The following is a 21,489-nucleotide window of genomic DNA, read 5'->3' as shown; positions in this document are numbered from 1 at the left end:
CCATCTGTTTTTCCGTTAACTGCTGATCCGGATATCCTTCAGGCACTATGGCCCTCCTGATCCCAGCTTTGGCTATTCTGGCATGCTCCACCCTAGGTTTCTTGTAGACTTGCCGATCTTCTTCTGGAATTGCCCCCGACAGGAGTCGTTTCTCCGCCGACGTCTTGGTGGGAGGAGTCCTCTGTGCCCTGGAAGCAGAACCCGCTTTAGGGTCCCGCCTCTTGTGCCCATTGGATCCCTCCTCAGTCGTTGTTGTCGTGAAGGTAGAAAGCCTCTCAGCTCCAGGAACTAAGCCCTCTTTGGTCTAATCCCGGGCCTTCAAAGCCTTCTTATACCTTCTCTTCTCAGCACCGGAGCGTTGTTTCTTCTGAACTTGAAGATTGCCCACCTCTAGAGTGAGTTCTCTTAAGGTTGATGTAGTGCTATCCGAGGGAACCTCTGAAGAATCCCCATCAGTTGAACAGGTGTTTCTCTCAGAGGCCCCAGAGGAGCTCTCCAAGTTTGGGTTCACTACAGTACTCATGTACGTCCCACAAGTAGCTAGGGAAATATGATGTCCGCCCAGACAGAGCCCCGCATACCTGGGTAAGGCTGCTTTCTTTGAGAGGACGCCAGGTATCTTGAAGGCTCCGTTCAAGACACATCTCCCATGTGCCATGCGCCCTATCAGCACGGGTCGTGTTACACCTTAGGGTTGGGTGGTGCTTTAGCTTCCTCTTCCTTGTATACCGAATGGTTACCCAACAGGGCTCCATCCGGCATCTCAAGAAAAGAGCTACTAGTCCACCTCACCACGCAGAGGATCTTCAATTGAAGAGGATAACCAAAGTTAGCCCCCTACAATTGTAGAAGCACATGCTTGTAGTTCAACACTGATTTCTGACAAATCTTGGCCATAAGACCAAGATCAAGAATAAAATCAACATTCATAATTTTTTTTCAAGAGACCACCATCATAGAGAACTCTTTCATTGTTATCCCTGTACTCATTCTGTTTTGCTCTTTCAAAATTTGCCATGAGTAATCCATAGCTTTTTCAAACTGCAGAAACAATTCTGTAACTTGAAACAACCAAACGACTATTTAGAATTCTTCCAATGTGGTACAGTTGCTGGTCCAGATGGTCAGAATTATTTCTCAGTTCTCTGGCAATTTTAGGTGATTGGTGAATGTATAAAGTTTGTCAAGAAATGACTTCAAATTATTAATCTGTGATGGGAAGTCCTTCGTAACTACATTTCCAACAGAGTGTCCATGATTAGCATGTCAAAGTCAATACATTTTTCTTTTTCTCTAACATCAGAGCAGCTCCATCACATGCTACTGCAATAAGGTTTTCTTTCAAAAATTCTTGAGAGAAGTCCGATTCATTCAATACATTAATCAGACATTGAAAAATACCTTCGGCAGACATTTGGTAACTCAGCAATATCAATAAATAGATTTGTATGTTTGTCCATATTAGGAAGCATTGTCTGTACATATGTCTACTCTCAATTACGGTATTTTCTTCATTAGGTTTTTCCTCATTTTAGCTCCAATATGCTTAACTATGTTGACACAAGCATTGGTCGAATGAAGAATTTGGTCCATGTCACTACAGAACTCTTCTTGGTGATCAGTTCCATATCCAAAATCACCGAATGCCTAATTTTTCTTGGCAATTTTATGGGCTATTCTGAATATTTTGGTGGTTATCTCTTTGTTATGTTCAAAAGCTCGAGTAAAAGAGATTTTTTTTTTTTTTTTGCAGCAAATTTAATGTGTTAGTGGCAACCTTATGAACGAAACTAATTTTATGGTCATGTTTTTTTTATTTTTTAAGGGAAGTAATTTTTTTTTTTTTTTTTTTTTTATTTCACAGAAAGAAGTAATCTGAACATTTGCCTATGACTAAGAAATATTCATACCTTGTTTGTTTCTGCTGGGCCTAATTTGATTACTTCTTGACATATTTTACAGCCAAACCTTTTATTTTTCAAGATTAACCAGTAATTTTTTGCAAGAATCAGCATTTTGCTGTGGATTCGAACATTTGGGAAGATTTTTATTTGCAACCACATGTTCAGTAATCATAACAATGCATTCAGCTTTTACAGATTAGATTGCAGCATTTTCCCCCAAACTTGTCATCAGCACTCTATTATATTCACTCAATTCACTCTCAGAAAGTTTCAGTTTCTTACCTATCAGAGCAGAAGTGAAGAAATGAGTGAATGCACAACAGATGCAACCACAGCACACAAAGCAACAAAGTTAAATTAACAGAAAGTGAAGTGAAGCTGATCACACAAAGAGAAAGAGAAATAAGAGATAGACTCCACATCTTTACACACTGCCATCTTCATAAATGGACTTGCTGCAGCAATCCTATTTTTAATTTAATTTTAATGTTCTATTTCTCTCAGCCTCTGGTAGTATACAATTTCTGGGTTCAGTTCCATATCATATGACTCTCTTGATGGTGATTTGTCCTTCGGATGGGGACTTTAAGCATTCAGCAGAGCGCTTGGTTCTATTCAACAGGAGTAGGCTATTGCCAGCATCAGGTTTCACCCTATCATATATCACGTCATTAATTTCATCTCATTAACTGCTCTAGTGAGGATGATATTAGGAAGGGCATCCGTTCGTAAAAACCCGCTACAAAGATTAATCTCGCTTCATACCCTACCACGTAGAGAAACGTGACAAGGGTTGGACACACACAATTTCTTCTCAGCCTCTGACATTCATTTCTGCATCGAGAAAGGGGGCTATTTAATGCTGTTGGAGGGAATATGAGACAAGGAGAAAGTTTGGCAAATGGAGATTCTAGTTTTGCTTTACTTTTAATTAATTCATATTGGAGATATACTCCCAAATACATACATTCATAAAATGTTACATGGTAAGGTCGAAGTGAGTTTGCTGCGTTGTTCAGGTCACGTAGCTGTAGGCTTGCATTTAGGAGATGATGGGTTTGAACCCTACTGTCGGCTGCTCTGAAGATAGTTTTGTGTGGCTTCTCCTTTTCACATCAGGCACTCCCTTCCCAGATATAGCCTTTTTCTATCCCATCATGACCTCAAGAACAACCTGTCTTGGTCAGTAAAACCAATTGGGAGACAAAAGGAAATGATATCTCTGAAGGATTGGATTACCCTGTGTAATGGCATTGGATTGTACTCAGATTAATTTTGATTTTGTACAATAAATCAACTATAATTCAACCATGATTGATAATTCAAGATCACATTTCTGGGTTCAAACCTGTGTACAGTGGTATGAAGCACTCATAGTTATGCCTTCTGTACTACAGCATGTATCTGTAATGGTTGGTTGAATTTTGACTATGGTATGATATAAGTATATCGCTAGTCATCTGTTACCCTTGTAGTGGGATTTATTGTATTGTTTTCTTTCTATTTGATCATCTTGCTGCTTTTTCATTGTTGTGCGATCTCCAGAATTCAAAGCATGTTCTGTTTCTGGTTAGTAAAACTGTGTTCTCTTTTCAGGAACGTGCAAAGATTCAGGTGAAGAGACGTCCTCAGAGCCGCCGTGCCAGACAAGAAGCTCTTAGGGTATCCATGGACCTGGAAAATGATGACACACTAATAGAAAGGAAAAATGAAGAGGAAATCATTGTGAGAAAAGAGTCTTTGCATAATAACAATTTTTTACACCTGGAGTCCAAGATTCAAACCGAAGCAAAACATGTACCATCAAAACCAGAGGTAGCATTAAAACCTTCACTATCTAAAACTTCAGAGAAGGAAGCTGTGAAGGGAAAAAATGACAGTATATCGGCAATATCAGGGCCAAACACTCCACCTGATGCAACTTCCAAACCATCAGTCTCAGACTTCTTGAATGGAGGCAGCAATCCTCTTTCACCATCTACTGATGAAGAAGATTTCTTTGCTATTCCTCAAGACTTACCTGCAGAATATGGAGAAACTAAAGAACAAACCTCAGATGAGAGAAAAAATTTGTTTGGTGGTGCCCCTGTCATTTCCCCCATTGGTTTGTCTGCTCGGTCAACCTTATTCGGAGATGACACAGATACACATTCTCATCACATATCCTCTAATGACTTGTTTTCTGAGAATACAGAACCATCTGGTTCATCTAAAGGTGCTCCTCTCAATATTTCAGAACCAAAAGTAGATCCTTTCTCAGAAAAGAAGGAAAACACATTGCGACCTGCAGGAACTAAAGATCTCTTTGATAAAGCTGACAACAGCCTGGATGATGATTATGATCTGTTTAAATCAAGTGAGAGTACAACACCTAAAAAGTCCCAAAATATATTTTCTTCTGTTGAAAATCAACTTGCACCTGATGAGGATTTATTCAGTACTAGTCAGTCAAAACAACAAACTGTCCCAAAGGCAGATACATCTGACAAAAGAAGTACAAATTTGTTTCTTTCAGCAGAAGATGAACTACTATTTTCCAATAGAAATACAAATGAGTTTAAGAAAAATGTTGATAATACATCAACAATGGCAAGAAACATTAAAAGTGGAAAAGATAGAGGTTTGCTCTTCTCTGCCAGTGAGAGCAGTTCAGATGACTTATTCTCTGTTGGTAATAAGAGTGACATTTCTGAAGCTGTTGTTCCAGAATCATCACTAGATTCATTTCTTTCTAGAGAGCCTGGGAAGGTATCTGACCAACTTGATGAAGGCACTTTTGCCTCAGTTCAAGAGCAGAAGACTTCTTTGCGTGCAAATGGCGACAATCTGTTCTCAGATATCACTAAGGAAAAGAATCTGTTCTCATCAGAAGCTAAAAGTCAGGTTTCAAAAACTAATTCTGATGATGAGAGTGAAGCTAGTTTATTTTCTAACAAAGGTTGGAGTGGTGGCTCACGGAAAATATCTACAACCCAAAGTAACAGCCTTTTTGGAGATGATAGTCCAGAATCTGATGATTTATTTGCATCTTCATTAAGTACGGCAAAGAGAAAGATCAGTTCTGAAGGACTAAAAGAAGGTGTGAGTGCAAAGGGGTCATTATTTGAAGATGATGGTGGCAATATTTTTGAGGCAAAGTCTACCAAATCTGAACCAAAACTAATCTCTAGTTCTGTACTGGAGGCTACTGAAGACTCAGGTGAGGTTTCAATATTTATTTATGGAAAATAGGATTATTACATATTTTTTCCTAAATCTTTCGTTTTCTAGTAAACATAACTTATTAAAAATGCCCCAAGAAAATATACTGATGACCATTGAGCAGTTAAGAAATTCTGTATGAATATAAATGTGCTGATGTCTTAGTTATCGGTAGAATGGTTAGTTGGTCCATTTCCTAACAGAGAAAATAAAGAGAATATCTATTCTCCTTTTTATGTGTGTCCAAATATGTTGTAATGATGACTAGTATTGATTTAATGTATATACTCCCTTTCACTTAGTCCGTAGGCTTCTGAGGGACGTGAAGTTCCCGTGCCGATTTCACAATCCTATTCCATCCTTTTCGATCTTGAGCCTGCTCTTCCTAGTTATCAGTTTGGAAGGTCCGGCATACCTTGTTGATCTCCTTCTTCCAGGTGCTTCGGGGTCTTCCTGAAGGTCTTTTCCCATTAAGAGATCCCTTGTATAGATCTACTGGTGCTCTGTTATCCTGCATCCTCAGTACATATCGAGCCCAGCATAGTCTGTTGGATTCTATCATACCCATTATAGTGTGTTGTTGAGAGAGGGTGTAAATCTCATAATTAGACCTTTTCTGCCAGCTTTGAGAGATAGGATCGAACCATGGGCCAAATATTTTTCTATAAACTTTATTCTCAAAGACTTGCAACTGTTGCTGCTCTTTTTTGGTTATACTCCATGTCTTGGAACCATACAGAAGTACTGGTCGAATGATTGTATTTTAGATATAATCATTTTTGCATTCCTTGTTAAAAACTTGGAGCCTAATATATGGTTCATAGAGTAAAATGCCTTATTTGCATTCTTAATTCTAGCTTGGTGTTCCTGTTGCCTTCAATTTTGCTCATCAGTTAATACACCAAGGAATTTAAACTCCTTTACTCTTTTAAATGTATATTTCCCAATCTTCAAAGGCAATCTATCAACCTCCCCATGGTTCAGTCTCTGTACCACCATGTAATGTGTCTTTTTATCATTTACCCGTAAGCCAGTTTTTGCTGCCATCTTCTCTAGTTGCACGAATAACTGCCTAATTTCTAATTCATTGCGGCCAATAAGAACAATATCTTTCGCATATGCAAGGACTTTATGTTGCCTTCCCAATATGATGCCAGCAGGTACAAGAGCTAATTTCCTGATAATCTTCTCCAGTGCAATGTTGATTAGAAGAGGAGATAGTGCATCCCCTTGTCTCAGACCAGTTTTATTCTGGAAGGAACTTGTTTTTCTGCCCTTGAGCAAAACACAGCTAACATTACCATCCATACACAGTTCACATGTGCACATGTTAATTTTATGGGAAAGCCAAACTCCATCATGATGTTCCACAGCCCTTCTCTATGGATTGAATCATATGCCTTGAAGAACTCTATAAAGAGGTAATGAACTGACTCCTTGTGTTCCCACACCTTATCATTAATAGTCTTAATTGCAAATATGTTGTCTGTAGTGGATCTGTTACTACAAAAACCATTCTGATAGTCCCTAATAACATTTTCAGCAAATGATTTTAAACGCTGTAAAAGAATAAAAGACAGAATTTTGTAGGCTGTGTTTACAAGAGATATACCATGATAATTTTGAAGTTCTTCCTTATCCCCTCCTCTATGAATTGGGACAATAAGTGATTCCTGCCATTTCTTTGGAATAACTTCATCAAGATGTGTCTTTATGTAATTTTTCTCCACCGTATTTAATAAGCTCAGCAGGAATGTTGTCACTACCTGAAGCTTTATTGTTTTTTAAACGCGTAATACTTTGTAATACCTCTTGATATGATGGCTCTGGTATTTGTTGTTCTGATGGGGAACTAGATGTTTTACCAATACAGGTTTCTGGATCATCACAATTCAGCAAGGAATCGAAGTATTGCTTACAGTAATTTAATAATTTGTCCTGATCAGCAATTAAATTTCCAGACTTGTCTCTCATAATACTCAATCTTAGTTGAAATCCTTTTTTAATTCAGTTGACAGTTCCATACATCTTGCGGATGTTCTTGTTTCTGTAGTCATCTTGGATTGATTCTGTTTGTCTTGGGTAGACCTTTTTCTTTCTACAAATTAATCTTTCTACAAATTAATTTACTACATTATTTCTGTTTTTCTCTGTATAGTTCTTCAAAATCTACATTCTTATTAGATTGCAGCCACTTATTTTGCCATATTGCCACTTCATTAACTTCATCTTGACATGCCTCATCAAACCATTTCTTTTTCTTATTAACACCTTTTGGTATCACTTTCATTGCTACTGTTGTCACGATTTGTTTCGTGTTATTCCACATTCATTCACAAACATCGTCATTATTTTGTCTCATCAATGCCTTCTGTAGGATCTTCTCCCAGAATATCAAATCTGTTCAAAATCAAATCAAAATCTCTTTATTTGCAAATGAGGTGTCTACCTCGGTGGCAAATGGTACACTAAAATACATTGTTGTCAAGCACTAAATTTTAAATGAACAAGAGAAGAAGAAAATTTTCCTAGAATACAATATTATACAATTTACACTAACAATTTTTCTATTAAACACACAGCTCATCCTTAATAAATTTATATTGTTTACAAAATTATAATATCTCCTGTACTTACAAACATAGTCAACTCATATACAGTATTTGGAATTACTTCAAATAATACTATACAACTGGGATAAGATTAAAATTTACATTGCATTAATTTACTCTTTTTAAAAAAAATTTTTTTACCCATTTTGGAATCTCAGTAGCATGGCAACTTGCTGCGTCTTAACCAGAGCCCATTTTGCCACCACTTTTCAGAGTTCCTGAAGGGCCTTTACAGCTACCGTAGCGGTGACAGGGCCCTCGAAGTCGCCACTGTACTTTGCCCGTACAGGCAGTCCCCTACTTTGGCTGTCCAGACTCCATAGACCAGGGGATGGAATTAATTTATTCACACACATTTTTTATTTACAATAAACTGCACTGGTCGAATGCCCTCTAACATTTCATTTATTTTCTCTGTTGCTGTTTATTCTCTTCTTGAATATCTGTACAGATTTTGGAAAAGGATTAAACACTGCCCCTGGTAAACTGTTCCACTCCTTCACGCCCTTCCCAATGAATGAAAATTTACCCCAATCGCTTCTGCTAAAATTCCTTCTAATTTTATACTTGCGGTCAGTTCTGCCGATATAATTATTCTCCAACTGAAGCCTCACACGGATTTCTCCCCATGCTGCTTCTCCTGTATAGGCTCTATACAATCCTATAAGTCTAGTTTTCTCCCTTCTTACTTAAAGTTTCCCCACCCAAGTTCCTCTAACATTTCTGATACACTACTTTTTCTCCTGAAACCCCCTGTTACAAATCTTGCTGCTTTCCTCTGCACACTATCTACTTCTTTTCTTAGGTACTCTTGGTGAGGATCCCAAACACTGTTTGCATATTCCAATAATGGACGAACCATACTTAAGTAACTTTTCTCTTTTAATTCTTTGTTGCATCCTTTAAGTAGCCTCATTATGACATGTTACTATCTGTATGCTTTCCCAACAATGTCATCAACATGACCCTTCCAGTGCAAACTACTTTCAAATCTCACACCTATGTATTTGCACTTGCCATCTTTTGGGATAACTACCTCATCCAAAGTATGTTCAAATTCATTTTTAAAGCTCCTGTTTGTAAATGTTGTAACAGTTGATTTGCCTCCATTAACCTTCATATTATTTTCTTCAACCCATTGTTGGATACTCTCAAGGTTCCTTTGTAATTCTGAACAATCTTCAATGTTATTTATTTCCCTATAAACAATTATGTCATCTGCATACAATCTTATTTTTGATGTTGTATTTTTCTCTAAATCATTTGCGTATATTAAGAAAAGTAACGGACCGATTATACTACCCTGTGCAATTCCTTTCCAAACTTTCTCCTCCTGTGATATGTTATTTCCTACTTATACTTTCTGAACCCTTGAATTTAGAAATGTTCTTATCCAACGTATAACCCTTACATCCAATTCTATTCCCTCCAATTTCTTTAATAATATTCCATGTTCCACTCTATCAAAGGCTTTAGAAAGATCTATGGCTATGCAATCTAACTGGCCTCCTGAATCCAACTGATCTGGTATGTCCTGCTGAAATCCCACCAGTTGTGCCTCACAAGAAAATTTATTTCTAAATCCATACTGGCTTCCCATAAACCAATTTTGATCATCACATATCCCTCTGATGTACTTTGCTATTAAACTCTCCAGTAGTTTACAAACTATACTGGTCAGGCTGATTGGTCTGTAGTTCTCTGGTTTCTTTTTATCACCCTTTACTTTATAAATTGGTATGATTATAGATTCCTTCCATTCCTTTGGTATTACACTATTATATATGACATAGTCAAAGAGAAATTTTAAATAAGGTACTATGTACCACCCCATTGACTTTAATACCTCCCCAGTAATGTTTGCAGTTTCCACATTATACTTTAATCTTTCATCCTCCTGTTTCAGTTTCTCAGTGTCAACTTTGCATCTTTCCTCAGTCTGTGACTTACAAGAGGTTTTCAATTTAATTTTAACAGAATGACCATATTGTGATCACATCCTATCTCAACTCCTCTGTAAGCTCTGATATCAGCTATGGAGCTTCTATGCCTCTTATCAATTAGTACATGATCTGTCTGATTGGTAGTCTTACTGTCACGCAAATACCATGTTTCCTTATGTATTTGTTTATGTGGGAAAGTGGTACTCCGCACATTCATATTTGTGGATGTAGCGAAATTGATTAGTCTAATGCCATTATCATTGCTGTCGTCATGCAGACTTTCCCTTGTTGGCACAAAATTTCTTCCTTTCCAACTTCTGCATTGAAATCACCCAAAATCATTTTGACATCATGTTTGGGTAATTTATTCCACAGTTCTAACAAATCCTCATAAAAGGAGTCTTTAACATGATTGTCCTTGTTGTTCGTGGGGGCATGGCAGTTCACCAGTGATATGTTAAACATTTAGAATGTACCCTCAGATAGCATAGTCTTTCATTCACATGTTCAAAGGACAGCACTGACGGTACTAGTGAATTTTGGACACAGAATGCAGTGCCAAATTTGTGGGGTCCAGTTTCTTTACCACTCTTAATACTGTAAGTGTATACTTCTCCATGTCCTGTATACCATTACCTAATAATCTAGTCCCTCGAATTGCAGCAATTCCCACTCTATATTTCTCCAGCTGTTGACTGAGGATTTTGAAGGATCCTGGTTTATACAGAGTTCTTACATTCCAAGTTCCTATTCGTAAAGTTGATTTCCATTGCAGGGTTGTCATATTTTGATATCCATTCTTATTCATTCGAGGCAAATATGAGATATTCGTAACAACTTTTTTTTTTTTACACAATAGAGCCGTTAATCCTATGTACAACCCCCAACCTGGAGGGCCAGAGACTTTTGTGTCAAGGTTAGGGTTGCCATACCTTAGCCGACTAGTCCCAGTTTTAAGGCGCCAGGTACTCGCCCTCACCCCTTCTATTAGAATAGGAAGTACTGGTTATAATGTATAGCAGGTAGTCCGTCAGCCAAATATTTCTTCAGTTTTAGCAGGTACACTTACTGGACATGGGTGCACCCCCCAAGGTTCTCAGTCAGCCGATACTTGGGATACCCATTCAGGTCTTTAATGGAGTGGTTTCCTGTTCCCTTCCCCATCCTATGCCGTTGGCCATTTAGTGGCTCTTCCGTCTTTAGGAGCAGTTTCTCACTCCAAGGGATGCATATATTGGTTACAGCATGTACCAGTCATCTACAAATCAGGCACATAATTCAGAGAAATAGACTGAGAACGTTTTCAGAGATTAAAATTAGGAGAAGACTCCAAAAACAAGTCTACACAGGCTCGGATATGAAGGATGGACACTAGAGTAGCCAGAACAACCCAGGTTTAAGAAAATGAATGTGATGTCCCAAATTAACAATAATAATCATAATGGTGGAGAATGAGAAGGAAGCTAGTGTAAGTTGATGTGGTTAATTTCACAGTAGCTCAAAAAAAGAATGAGCGCGCTCTTGGTAATCATTTTGGCCTAGTTCCAGAGTCAGGTTTACATGAGAACTTTACAGCACTGTCAGAGATAATAAGTATATTACAAAGTTACTTTATTAATTCTTTTGAATTTTGGCTCTGGGCTTGAGAACTAAATAAGAAAGAAGGTAAAAATACATGCCTTGGAACTATAACTTCAGTGTCTACAAATAAAAAGAAACAAAGTGAGCCAGGGAGCTGCATGTTAGTTGTGCGGGTAGAGGTATTCCCTTGTGTTTTGTCCTTGCACTCATGGACAAAACAAGAAATAAGGAAAACACGTACCTTGAGGCTTAACATCAGTCTGTACAAATAAGACAACAAACACACATCAGTATCGGGTCTGCTGATCCTCTTGTTCTATGACCTCTTGAAGTTGATTGAGAACGGAAGCAGTGCGGGTCTGGAAGAACAGTTCCTTAAGGGTCAGTTCTTCCACAATACTTCCTTTGAACTTGGATGACGATGGTGTTCCCACAGAGTTCTCTTCATTAGAAACCGGACATTCTACATAGGGTTCAGATTAGGACAATTCAGAGGCCAAGGCATCACCTCGATCCTTCCCTGTGAAGCAAACCATTGCTGAACTTGCCTTTGAGGTATGAATGAGGTGATTATCCTGTTGGAAGCTAATACACTGTTCTTAGGGATAAATTATGTCAAATGCTGAAATCAACCAGACTCAAAACCTGTTCATAAATCTTGGCATTGAGAATTCCCTGAATTTTCAATAACATCCCAGCGCTGTGCGAGGTAAACCAGTACCAGCAATGAATGCTTTTTAATGGCCATCTTCCCCACATGAAGTTCAGCATTCTCATGACAAATGTGAAGAGATCAAATATTCGGTCCTCGGTCAAATGGAACTTCCTAGCAGCGACGTAATTTCAGATTCCCATGTACCTAATTTGGTTACATGCAGTCTGCACTACTCCAGGAAAGGCAGCAAAGTCCTCAGTGAAATAGCTGATAAAGGGCTTTTTTCTCTAGTGCTGTCCGCACGTTCAGACTTTGCAGGCATCGCGGCTGTGTGCAGCCGGCACGTGAGAGATCAGACAGGTTTGCTCAACCTTGTTGTGATGATGAAATATGTCTCGCCCGACAACTCACCATGCTTTTGTCCATTGCCAGGTCACCATAGACATTCTACAAGCTCCTATGAATATCTGTCATGCCTTGGTTTTACGCTAAAAGAAACTCGGTAACTCTCTGTTTGGTATGACCACCACCATCCATTACAGATGCCATTTTGAAGGCTAGTTATAGCGCTGCCACCTATCGGAAATTAATGAAACTATGAGACGAAGCGGGAATATTCAAAGATGTCCCAAACGAAATTTCAATTTTTAAAAACGGAAATTGGCCAAGAAATAAAATGTGATGTATTATATATTGAACACCCCTCGTACTAGATGTTAAATAAGACAAGTTTAGAAAAACACCCATCCCTTGTGGGTTAAATGGGGGTTAATACCTGTAAACAAAAGTATTAATTTCTCTGAAGCAGTTTGACATAAGAGGTTGAAATTTCATATGATGGTTACTGCTATATGTCTTATATTTTAAATAAGCAGTGATCTTTAAACAATATACCCATAATGAGTTTTGACTGGGGTGGAGAGTGATACCTGAAAGCAAAAATAATCATTTATCTGAAACCGCTTGACATACAAGATTGAAATTTCACATGATGGTTACCCCTTAATGTCTTAGATTTTAAATAAGAAGTTGTCTTAACAGTAAAGAGAGAGATGGTTAATCCACCTAATCAATATTGACTATGTCTTAGATTTTATGAATGTCTATGTCTTAGAGTTTAAATAGGATGTGGTATCAAAACAATACGCCCTTACAGGGTTTTGACTGGATAGGCGAGGCCTGGTAATAAAAATATTCATTTCTCTGAAATCATCTGACACACGAGGTTGAAATTTCACACGATGGTCGCTCCTGTATGTCTTAAATTTTAAATAAGAAGTGGTCTTAAAACAATACACCCCTAAGCGGTATTGTCCTGGGGGTGAGGCCTGATAATAAAAATATTAATTTCCCTGAAATCATTTCACTTACGATGCTTGCTCCTCTGTCCTAGATTTTAAACAAAAAGTGGTCTTCCAACAATACACGCCTGAGGGGTTTTGATTCAGGATGAAGACTGATAAAAAAATGATTCATCCCTCCAACCTGTTTTGATGTACGAAGTTGTAATTTTACAAAAAGGTTGTTCTTTTATGTCAAAGGTGTCAAATATGATATAATTGAAAATATTTAGGGTATATAAGGACTGTAATCATGTAGAAGTTAAAGTTCTAAAACTAACCAAGGCTTCATAGTAGCAAAGATATTTGTCATTGCCAACAAAATCTATTTGTAGTGCTGAGGTATTTAACTGAAATAATCTTAAAATTAGTACACAACTGGAAAAAACATTTGAGGTACTATGCCATTAATCTTACCTATGTATTCTTGCCCACATTGAATCTATATATTTTGAAAGATTTAAACAACGTTAATTACTAATAAAATTTCCTCCAGCTTATATAACTGACTTGACTTATTTCCTTTAATTCCTAAGTGGAACATAGAGACTCGGCAAAATTTCTCTAGCTTGTTCTATCTACCATCGATGCTTTCACCTCTGTCCATGTCTTGTTGACTCCAGCTAAATCCGTGTCTATGGTCCTCTACCAGGTAATCCTTGGTCTGCCTCTGCCTGTGGTTATTTTACGGATTCCAGCTCAATCCCTCCCTTATGATATTTTCTTGCGGTCTTCTCGGGGTGTGTTCTATCCACCTCCATTTTCTTCTCATCATCAGTTACTGTATGGGACTTTGATCTATGGCCTCCCAAAGGTCTTTGTTCGAGATGGTCTTTGGTCACCATATTCTCATTATGTACCTCAAGCAACAATTCATAAATTTCTGTACCCTTGTGGTAATCTTTGGTCACTTTTCAGGTCTCACTTCTATACAGTAAAACAGATTTAACATTTGAGTTGAATATTCTTAGCTTCGTTTTTATGCAAATGTGAGGGGATATGCATATTGGTTTTAACTGTGCAAAAGTTCTTTTGGCTTTATTTATATAACTTGATGCAACTCTAAAAGCACTTCCATCCTGGTTGATCATGCTTCCGAAGTAGCAAAATTCTTCTACCCTTTCTATATCCATTCCATCTAGTCAGGCTGGAATTGTTACAATGGTTTATGCGCATCTCCTTAGTATTTTTGTTATTTATCTTTAAGTCTACTTCTTTAGCTTCTAATTTAAGTCCTTCAGTTTGATTTCCATGTTCCGAAGAGATTCTGCAAGACGACGGACATCATCCGCATAATTCAGTTCTTCCAATTGGTTATTTAATCCCCACTGAATGCCCTGTTTTCTATTCGTTTCCTCTCTCAACATTCTGTCGAGTGTCATGATGAACAAAATTGACGCGAGACATCCTTGTCTTGCTCCAGATTTCAGACAGCTTCCCTTTATGTTCTACTTGACAAGTATATCCATCATATATTGCCTGTGTAAGATGGACAATCTTTTGTGGGATTCTGAACTATTCCATAGCCCTCCACATTTTCTTCCATTTTACAAAATCAAAGGCCTGTTCAGAATCAATGAAAAGTATATACAAATATGTCTGATACACAGCAAATTATTCAATGATTAGCCCTTGTTGTTAGCACTTCTATTAAAGGCACTGCTTACTCTCTTCCGTATAACTTGAACATCACTTTTCTGCCATATGAGAGCAACATTATTTCCCTCCAATTATTACAATCTGAGAGGTCACCCTTCTTCAGTATCTTGATGAGGATTCCTTCATCCATTCTTCAGAAGGGTGATCATCATTCCATATTTGTGTTAGAAGTGGCTCCATGATTTCCTTTAGGGCATCTGGGATAATGTTATTTTCACCAGGTGCTTTGCCACTCTTCATTTGTTCCACTGCTTGTGCAATCTCTTGTGTTGGTTCTGCTGAGGTATCTGGTTTCTCCAAAATGGTTTCACCTTCTTGTTTCCTCACTGAGATTATTGAGTACTTTTATGAAGTGCTGTCTACAGCTTTCCTATTGCTGTCTCTCAGATGTCAGGGCTACTCCATTTGCATCTCTGACTGGTTTCTCCCATGAAAAGTTCATCCCGGAAAGCTTTCTCATAATGGCATGTACTTTCTGTACTCATATCGACTCTTGCTGCTGCTTCTGTTGCCAATCGGTCTGTAAACACTTGTTTATCTCTCTAAACCTCCTCGTTGTTGGCCTTCCTGTATTTTGTTATTGCTCCTGGTTTCTGGCTTCTTGTTCTGCTGGAATTGAGTAATGACTTGCACTCGCTTCGCTTTTGGATTGATTCCCAAATGTCATCCGATATCCATTCTTTTCTCCCATGGCTAAATGGTTAGCGTGTTGGCCTTTGGTCACTGGAGTCCTGGGTTTGATTCCCGGCTGGGTCGGGAATTTTAACCATAATTGGTTGATTTCGCTGACATGGGGGCTGGGTGTATGTGTCGTCTTCATCATCTTTCATCCTCATCGCAAAGTACAGGTCGCCTACAGACGTCAAATCAAAAGACCTGCATCTGGCGAGCTGAACTTATCCTCAGACACTCCCAGCACGAAAAGCCATACGCCATTTCATTTCCTCCCTGGTTCTCTGTTGCCCACTATCTCTTCACATGTGTCAAGAAAGAGTTCCTTGACTGTGTTCAATTCAGTACTTACCTCTTCAGCAAGGGCCTCAAACCTGTTCTTCAGTTGTACCTTAAATTAATTTTGGACTTCAGGTTTTTCAAATTTCCCTGAGATGAAACGTTTCATTTGTACAGCTGCCCCGTTCCATCTAATATCAGCAATCATAAAGTGAACACACTGTGGGTGGGGGCAGTAGAATAACATGGTATCCACTGTCTGTCGTAGAAGGCGACTAAAAGGGTCCCCAAGGGCTCTTAACTTGGAAGCGTGGGTTGGCGACCATGGGGCCTTAGCTGAGTCCTGGCATTGCTTCCACTTACTTTTGTCAGGTTCCTCACTTTCATCTATCGTATCCAACCTTCCTTGGTCAACTTCCTAGGATTTGCAATCCTAATACCGTCGGGGTCGGGAAAGAACAAGAGTTGACCAGGGGAGGTCGAGTAGGATAGATGAAAGTGAAGAGCCTGGCACAAGTAGGCGGAAGCAATGCCTCTACTCACCTAAGGGTCCCATGGATGACAATCCACGCTCCCATGTTCAGACCCCTTGGGGCCCCTTTTAGTTGCCTCTTACAACAGGCAGGGGTTTGATGTGCATTTGAATAGGTCCGCCAACAAATGACCAGTTTTACTGTATTTTGGGATTGTAGTAAGGATGTATAAAGGAAAGGGCGTATAAGTCACTGGTAAGACCAGTGTATAAGACCCTCATCAAAATATTTGAAAAATGGGAAAGATCCAAAAGAAAGCAACACAGTTTGTTCAGGGTGATTCCAACCAACGAGTAGTGTTACGAAAATGTTACAATCTGTGAGTTGGAAAGACTTGGGAGTAAGGAGACAAACTGTTTAACTAAGCAGTATGTTCTGAGCTGTCATTGGAGGGATGGTGTGGAACATGTTAGTAGACAAATAAGCTTGAGTAAAGTTTTTAAAAGTAGCCTCATAATATAAAGTTGAAATTCAAGAGGACAAATTGGGGAAAATATTCTTTTATAGGAAGAGAAATCAGGGATTGGAATAATTTACCTAAGGAGATGCTTGATAATTTCCAACTTCTTTGAAATCATTTAAGAAAAGACTAGGTAAGCAGTTGATAGGGAATCTGCCACCTGGGTAGTAGCCCTAAATGCAGATCGATGGTAAATGTAATGTGTTCTTTTCCTTCTTACATTACTTGCAGCATCTTAAGTATTTAGCACCTGAAATTAACATTGAATTTCTCCCATTTCCTTACTCTTTTTATTTCTTACTGCTCCAGCAGTATCTGCACAACAATCTGGCATGCTATCTCTCTCTTCTGTTGTCCACTGTTGAAGTTGATTTGGAAACTTTTGTACCCAAAATGTATTATAACATTCATTGCTCTATTGTTATATGTTTTGTTTCCATAAAAATGTTATTGCCATCATAAATTTATTTTTTAGAAAGAAATGAATTCTGTGTACAGATATTTTCAGGATATTGTACTAGAAGGATCTTTCCATACAGCATTATGAAGAATTGCCTTTAGAATTAAAGAGAGACTGGTTGTTCAATATTCAGCTGCTGAAATGCAGGGGGAATGTTGTGATTAGTATATTCTGTCTGATATCAAGTGTGCTCTTGCATACCAAGTCTCTGCTCTCCATCTGTTTCCTTAATTTTATAATTCTGTTCTTGGTTAGCTTTCCCCTCAGCGCTTTTTTATGGGATGGTACTTTCCTTCTCTATATGTTAACCTAATGATTTTATTTTCTGTACAGATCTGTTTTCGAGTCGTGTCAGCAGTAAGAGGACTTCAGTCAGGACTAGTAAGATGTCAAGTACAGTTGTTCAAGGACAAAAAAAAGAGGAAGATGATCTATTTGAGGATCCATTGATGGTGATAAAAAAATAGTGTTACCAGGCTGTAGGCATGCATTGTGATACTGTTTTTCTACTGTGGTGAACCATGGTGAAGCTGCGCTAGTCAATTGGCTTCAGGCTGAATAGTGTGCAGTCACAAGAAAGTGTTGGTTGTATTAGATAATCTGCATATTATAATAGAATTATTTCATACTTTATACTGGTTACTGTATACACTGGTTGCAATGCACTAAAATGTGTTATAACATTTATTGCTCTATTGTTATATGTTTTATTTGTTTTCCATAAAAATGTTATTGCCATCATAAACTGATCTGTTAGAAAAAAAATGAATTCTGTGTTGTACGGATATTTTCAGGGCATTGTACTAGAAGGGTCTTTACATACAGCATTATGATGGATTGCCTTTAAAATTTGAGAGAGACTGGTTGTTCAGTATTCAGCTGCTGGAAGCTAGTTCTGTGTTTGGAGATGACCAATTTTGCCTTATTTGTACAACAATAAAATGGCTGTCATATTAGTTGCAAATATATAGATATATTTCTATTCTATGTTTTATTTTCCCTCTAACTTCAGAAATTATAGAATAAGTGTTGAATTTGAACTGTGATTGGAATGGTTTATGAAATTTTCAGATTATAAAAAAAATTATTCTGAAGCACACAATCTAAAACACATCTTTTCAAAATAAATTAAATTACTCTGACTACCTTTAACATGTTTTTGAAGTTAAATTTCTTGTTCATAAAGTACACAAAATGTTTTTAATTATTTTTAATTAATTAATGATTGAAGGACAAAGAGGTCCTGAAATCTCTAAACAGGATACAAAGGGCTATTAATGAGAGAGCATGTAAACTTTTTTGTAAAATTCAGCAGCAGCTGCTGAGGGTTCTGGCGGAGAGGCACTACTTTTTCACAAATTTACGTTCTTACTAAAAATGCACAAGTAATCAAATGCATACCCGGATATGCATCATACAATGTTAAATACTTGATCATTACTCACCTACTTCACTGTCTCCTTCTTCATTTTTAGAGAAAATGTGGAATGAAATGTTGGTGTCCATTCAAAGAAGGCGGCAATCCAGACTCTTACCTCACACAAGTATCTTGAACTGTTTGAATGTACAGTACCTACTGTCACTAAAATATCTTGAACTATTTAAATGTACCTACTGTCACTAAAGTCTATCTGAAATACGTTCACAGTGCTATATACTTTATCAGACTACTGTTGGATGGCCGCGTAATCCTTAAATCCATTCAAATTTCTGTACTGACTGATAGGCCTACTACTGAGTCTACAGGACGAATGAAGTACAGTCTACTCGCCCTGGCCATACAAATGAAAAATATGGTAGGGCCTGTGCATTGTTCGACGATGGCAGTGTTATTCCTTTATTTAAGTATGAATTCCATTCTTCTATTCCATAAATCCACAAACTTAGAAATGACTTTATCGTCAAAGTCAGGCATATCCCGTCTTTCGCAATAGAAATTATTGCCAGAGCAGTCAGTCATTCCTTGGTCATTGTATTGCATTGAAATGTCTTAATACAAGCCAGTGTCGAGAAATAGCGCTCTGCTTCTGCTGTGGACGTGGGTGTTGTCACAGTTATCCTGAGAAGCTTTAGAGGTTTTCTTTTCCTTTATGTCGCACTGACACAGATAGGTCTTATGGCGACGGTGGGATAGGAAAGGCCTAGAAATTGGAAAGAAGCGGCCGTGGCCCTAATTAAGGTACAACCCTGGCATTTGCTTGGTGTGAAAATGGGAAACCATGGAAAACCATCTTCAGGGCAGCCGACAGTAGGGTTCGAACCTACTATCTCCCGAATATTCGATACTGGCTGCACTTAAGCGACTGCAGCTATCGAGATAAAAATTTCATTGTTCTGTATTGAAATGTATCACAGTTAAATTGAAATAATAAATATGGTAGTTCAACCTATTCAATACAAGTAAATAAGAGATGTAGAGATTACATTCTTATTTAATTAAAAGTGGAAATGGTACCGGTTTCGACCCCAGTGTGGGTCATCATCAGCCGATTATAACTCGAAAAACAATGCATAAGTAAGAAAGAAGTTAACGGTCAAGTCCACACAATATCAGTTGAAAAGGCGATATAAAAATGACGGGGGGTAGGCACTGTAAAATTCAGACGAAGTGGAACGTAAGTCACTTAAAAGAAGTAATGCGTAATCTTCCGAGCATCAGCACAGCACACGCAATGTTTGGCACTGTCTCACAATGTTCACGAAAAGCAGAGAACAGTTAAATGAGCCAGACTGCATACTCCGTCAGGCACAAAGTCACAACACAATCCAAATATGAAGATCTAAAGTCATGAAGAAGCCGAAGACGAGCAACTCAACCGAAGTAACTTGCAAGCTCCAGAAGATCGGCGCGGTGTTTACAACGTCAAGTGCTGTAGTTTCACACGCTGACGGAGATTGAAGGATAGATTAATGATCAAGTATTTGCTTAGTTCACGAAAATATACTTATAATACGATTAAATATAATTGAATATGTAATTATGATCTTGAAGATTTTTAGAACAGTTGACGTGAAAAAACAATAGTGAATAGAAAAAATGGTAAAAAGCGCAATACCGGAAATAAATGAAAACGTGTATGCACAGTGCGCTATTTCTTGAATATAAAAAAAATCAGGTCGTGATTGAAGTAGTCAAAGTTGGCGGTCGCAAGACACGAGTTTAAATTTGAAAGTGAGGGCCCAAAATGAAGGTGGCTATGTAGTTTTTTTTATATATATATAAGGGTGAAAAGAAAAAGAAAATAAATTAATAAAGAAAGAAGAAATTTGGGGGTCTATATCTTTTCCTAATTTAGCCCATGTAAGAGAAGGCTTTTTGTTTAGCTTGGTTAGATGGTGCACAAGCCTTCTCTTACATGGGCCTTCAGATCAAGATCGCTAAATTAGGAAAAGATATAGACTTCCTAAAACAATGCATGTCCTATAATCTTACCCCCAAATTTCTTCAAGGTTGCATCAGGAAAACCCATTCTTCTCCTCACATATTAAAACCCAAAGAATAACCAACAAAATTTGGTTAAAAAACGAAATTTGTTTCTTACACAAGAAAAAATCGTATTTAAACAACAGATTATATGAAACACATCTAGAAATTGCTAATCTTCTCCCGAGTGCTCGATGGAACCTCTTCCTAGCTCAAGTTGACAATAAATTATTTCATGAATTGTCAATTAAGCAACAAACCCTTGAGAAAAAACTCAACATTCTTTAGAACAATTCCTCATATAATTATCAGTTTAAGAAAATTATCACACCCTCCAAAACCATTGAACAATTCCATCCTCCTATAGTCAATTTATCTAAAACAACTCTGAGTGATGATGAAAACTTAATTCTTTCGAAGGGCCTCAAACACAATTGGCCCAACCTCAACACTTTCAATATAGCCACCAATTTAATCATTGAATCTGAAATAGCCATTAACAAAATGCCAACAGAAGAACAAGATAAAATCAGATATGAAGTAAAAAGAAAACTTGAAAATATCTTCATCAATAATAACAAAAAACACTTCTCCTAAAAATTATAATATTAATAATAATAATTTTAATAAATTAATGACAATAAACTCATTTTAGATCTTAAAAAGAAAATCAATGACAATAACCTCATTATCACCAAATCTGATAAAGGCAACACCACCATCATAATGGAAAAACTGACTACATAGCTAAAACTAAAAACTTCTT

The 21,489-nt window shown here is 37.7% G+C and overlaps 1 protein-coding gene across 1 annotated transcript in view; it reads left to right on the top strand.

The window, feature by feature from the left end:
* The window catches only part of FAM21 (Family with sequence similarity 21), a 205,746-nt gene extending 187,465 nt beyond the window's left edge, over positions 1-18,281 (top strand). The window contains exons 16-17 of the mRNA XM_067135340.2: positions 3,501-5,103; positions 17,633-18,281. Of these exons, the coding sequence (XP_066991441.2) occupies positions 3,501-5,103; positions 17,633-17,766 (1,737 nt within the window). The 3' untranslated portion in view covers positions 17,767-18,281. The remainder of the gene's footprint in view (positions 1-3,500; positions 5,104-17,632) is intronic.
* The last annotated feature ends 3,208 nt before the right edge of the window (positions 18,282-21,489 follow it).

Source organism: Anabrus simplex, chromosome 1, assembly GCF_040414725.1.
Source record: "Anabrus simplex isolate iqAnaSimp1 chromosome 1, ASM4041472v1, whole genome shotgun sequence".
NCBI classification, from domain to species: Eukaryota; Metazoa; Arthropoda; class Insecta; order Orthoptera; family Tettigoniidae; genus Anabrus; species Anabrus simplex.
This window is presented reverse-complemented; position numbering and strand designations above follow the sequence as displayed.